We start from the raw sequence: 3,633 nt of genomic DNA on the forward strand, positions 1-3,633 counted from the left end.
ACCTATTCAACCACTCGCACAAGGTTGCTTAAATGATCAGGCGATTGTCAGAAGGTGAGTTCATCCTTTGAAAATGAGTCATACCTCTGCCTTCCGTACGAAAGAACTTTTTTTCCCTCTTTAGTACAGATAATACAAAATTGAAATTCTTAAGGTCGGCCATGGAGAATAACTGTAAAACACATCTCTAGATGAAGAACTTCACTTGATACTCGAATTGATTTCAGCGTATGAACGTAGACTCAAATTACAACTAAAGTTAACAACTATTTGATTACTATTATGGATTACACTAAAGAATGTAAATAGTTAATAAATGTAAAGATTACACTAAGGAATATAAATGATGAATAATTGAAAGATATATTTGATTTAGTTTGGTTTAACTAGCATGAGATGTCTTCCTCTGCTGAATTCCTTTGTTCCTTATTGCCTTAAATTGGTCATATGGTTGCTTCCCACGTTCTAACGGTTGCTATAATCATTTCAACACTACATGACATTCTGAAAACTTCCTTCTAAACTTGTCACATATCTTGTAACCACTCTAGGCTTCCTTATCGATCGACTATATACCACTCGGCCACTTTTGCTTTGTGGATATCCATAAGCTGCTTTTTTCCTTTCCACTTCTGTATGGCTATCAACCGCTTTGTCAACCAAGTTTTTGTATTGGTTGCCCTCTTGGTCGACCTCTTGGATGACTTTAGGTCGTTTGGATCCCTTTTTTATGTGATTCCCTAAGAAAACATTCCAAGCATTCTTGAAGATCTACCATGCCATATTTTTTTCCTTATTATAACGAGTGTCATTTCCAATTGGATTTCCTATGAACCATTAGAAATAAGGTACAACAGTCGCAATGGGCAGAAATTTTGAGTTATTACCCACGGATGATGGGGCCCCATAATAATTGTCTGGATTGTAAGCGCTGCGCATATAAGTTTCCATATGTTTCCCAACTGCTACACATGAGGGTGTACCAAGATATCTCACTGTCAATTGATGACGGGCGTGAATCCTATCCTCATTCAAAATCTCCATCCCTCCAACTCTGAAATTCTGATCAAGAAATTTAAATTGGGATTCCTGCTTTCAATCGATGGATGGTGGGACATTCCTGACCCATGGCACGAACGGTTTACATTGTTTTTCATCTTATTTGTTACATTGCAGTATTCAGTCTTTGGTTCCATATTGAATATTGGCGCGATGCTCGGTGCCGTGATGAGTGGGCGAATAGCCGACCTCACTGGCCGGAAAGGGGTAAGTGAGTTTTCTGTGTTGGGCCACACCGATCAGCCCATCTGATGGATGATCAGGGTTCATTGATAAGCATACTACAACATTAATGGGGTTCTTCTCATCTCTCTTACTTCATTCATGAAAACAGGCTATGAGGATTTCAGCTGTTGTCTGCATACTTGCATGGTTTGCTATTTACTTCTCTCAGGTTTGATATCTACAGTAAATGAACTTCCATGTTTAAATCGATTCCAGGCACAAATTTGCGAGATCGTTGCTAGTCATCTGGTGGGTCCCACCATGAATCTCCCTAGTCCAAACATAAAGCAAATGTACTCATCAGCTGCACCACATTGTATGGCGATTGCAGAAAATGTAGTCATCAATTTTCCAACCGTCCATTTTCCTCATTAATGTGCAGCCCGCCTGATTAGCATACTAGGGGCCCACCTGATAGATGGCTAAGGATAGCCTAGCACTTCTCTTTTTCCATCTGCTTAAAACGTGTATCATGACATCTTGACGTGTGACTGTTACGAAGGCTGCTTGATCACTTGATCTTGGAAGATTTCCCTTGGGGTATGGAATCGGCATTATTTCCTACGTGGTACACATTTCATAACAGTCCTCTTATTTCCTAATTGTGTAATTACCACTCTGTAATCACGATCAGTAAATCTACACCGTACATTTTCATATCATTAAGTGCCTTGATGAACAGGTACCCATGTTCATAGCTGAAATAACACCCAAGAATCTCCGCGGAGGGCTAACGACAGTTCATGAGGTGCAAAAGAAATAGTGGGTCAGTAGTTAAGCCTGCGTTTGGATGCACTATTGAATCGAAATGCAATCATCGGTTCAATTTCCTTGAAATGGCCAAATTTAAACTGCATTCTGGATTTCAATTTTTCTTGTTTCAATCTGGACTCGTAAGGAACGCAACTGGGTCATTTCCACTTCATTGAACTAATCATTACAGTCCAATCCACAAGCTCATCCAAACTGTTAAAATCATGTTTACTCACCGTTCATATATTCTGCAGCTCATGATCTGTTCTGGGGCATCTTTTGCATTTGTGGTAGGGACGGTCGTAACATGGCGCACATTGGCACTAACTGGTAGTTCCTGTACTTTCTAGTAAAATTTGAGAAATTGGGTTATCTTAGAAATTCATGAAATGAGGAGGAATCGTGATAAAAAGATGCAGACAGACGTATGAGATTATGGTGTCGTGGTTTAGTTACAGCTATTGTACTGGAAAATTTATTTTTTTTAAAAAAAGAAGAAGCCTAATTTGAGAAGGGACTGATTTGAGTTTCTACATGCAGGAGTTGTTCCATGCTTTATTCTACTCTTGGGTCTGTTATGCATTCCAGAGTCTCCTAGATGGCTGGTAAGCTATTATATATAAATGACTGGGTCTATTACTTTTTATGATCATGTCCATCTGATGCTCATTTCGGCAATCAGGCTGATTATAGGCCTTGTCTGGACAGTTTGATCATTAATATATATATATATATATATATATATATATATATATATATATATATATATATATATATATATATATAAAGGGAAAAGATCAATGTTTCTGTTAAAAATTTACCCCATGACATGTATGGAAATGTCATGGTGTGTTATAGGCAAAGATGGGCCATGAGAAAGAGTTTGAAGCTGCGTTACAAAGGCTGTGTGGAAAGGATGCTAATATTTCCGAGGAAGCAGCTGAAATTCAAGTTCTTATTCCAACTCTAACAATCCATGAATATACTTGAGAATGTAGGGCTTGAAAGAAGTTAGATGATGGGTTGGTGATTGCGGACTAATGTTGCTGTGCAGGATTATATCGAAACAATTCGTCAGTAAAAGACCGTGGGTAAAGACTTTTACCTAGGAAATTATTGGTAGCCAAAAACTTTGTTAAGACTTTTACCTACGAAATATTTTGTAGGTAAAAACTGTGTTGGCGTTAAGACTTTCACCTACGAATGTTTTCGTAGCTAATAACTATGTTAATACTTTTACCTACGAAATTTTTCGTAAGTAAAAACGGTGTTAAGACTTTTACCTACGAAATTTTTCGTAGGTACAAACTATGTTAAGACTTTTACCTACAAAATTGGTCGTAGGTACAAATGTTGACGAAACTTTTCGTAGGTAAAAACTGTATACTTTGTGTTCGTCGGCACTGGTAAGACTTTTTACCTACGATATTTGACGTAGGTAAAACTGTTGACGAAACTTTTACCTACGAAATGATTCGTAGGGAAAAAAATGTGAATGAACCTTTATTACCAGAAAACTGGGCAAAGGCTATGGATTTATTCATAGCCATAGACATATGGCTACAGTTTTAGTCCGTAGCACGATCGTAGTCGTAG

General features: G+C 37.9%; 1 protein-coding gene across 1 annotated transcript; it reads left to right on the forward strand.

The window, feature by feature from the left end:
• The first annotated feature begins 1,387 nt into the window (after window positions 1–1,387).
• LOC131224942 (sugar transporter ERD6-like 16) lies at window positions 1,388–3,027 on the forward strand. The gene is made up of 6 exons (XM_058220379.1): window positions 1,388–1,453; window positions 1,787–1,852; window positions 1,967–2,032; window positions 2,292–2,367; window positions 2,578–2,642; window positions 2,896–3,027. Exons 3-6 carry the CDS (start codon window positions 1,973–1,975, stop codon window positions 3,025–3,027), a joined length of 333 nt encoding a protein of 110 aa, XP_058076362.1. The 5' UTR covers window positions 1,388–1,453; window positions 1,787–1,852; window positions 1,967–1,972.
• The last annotated feature ends 606 nt before the right edge of the window (window positions 3,028–3,633 follow it).

The sequence above is a fragment of the Magnolia sinica genome, chromosome 14 (genome assembly GCF_029962835.1).
Source record: "Magnolia sinica isolate HGM2019 chromosome 14, MsV1, whole genome shotgun sequence".
In the NCBI taxonomy this organism is placed as follows: domain Eukaryota; kingdom Viridiplantae; phylum Streptophyta; class Magnoliopsida; order Magnoliales; family Magnoliaceae; genus Magnolia; species Magnolia sinica.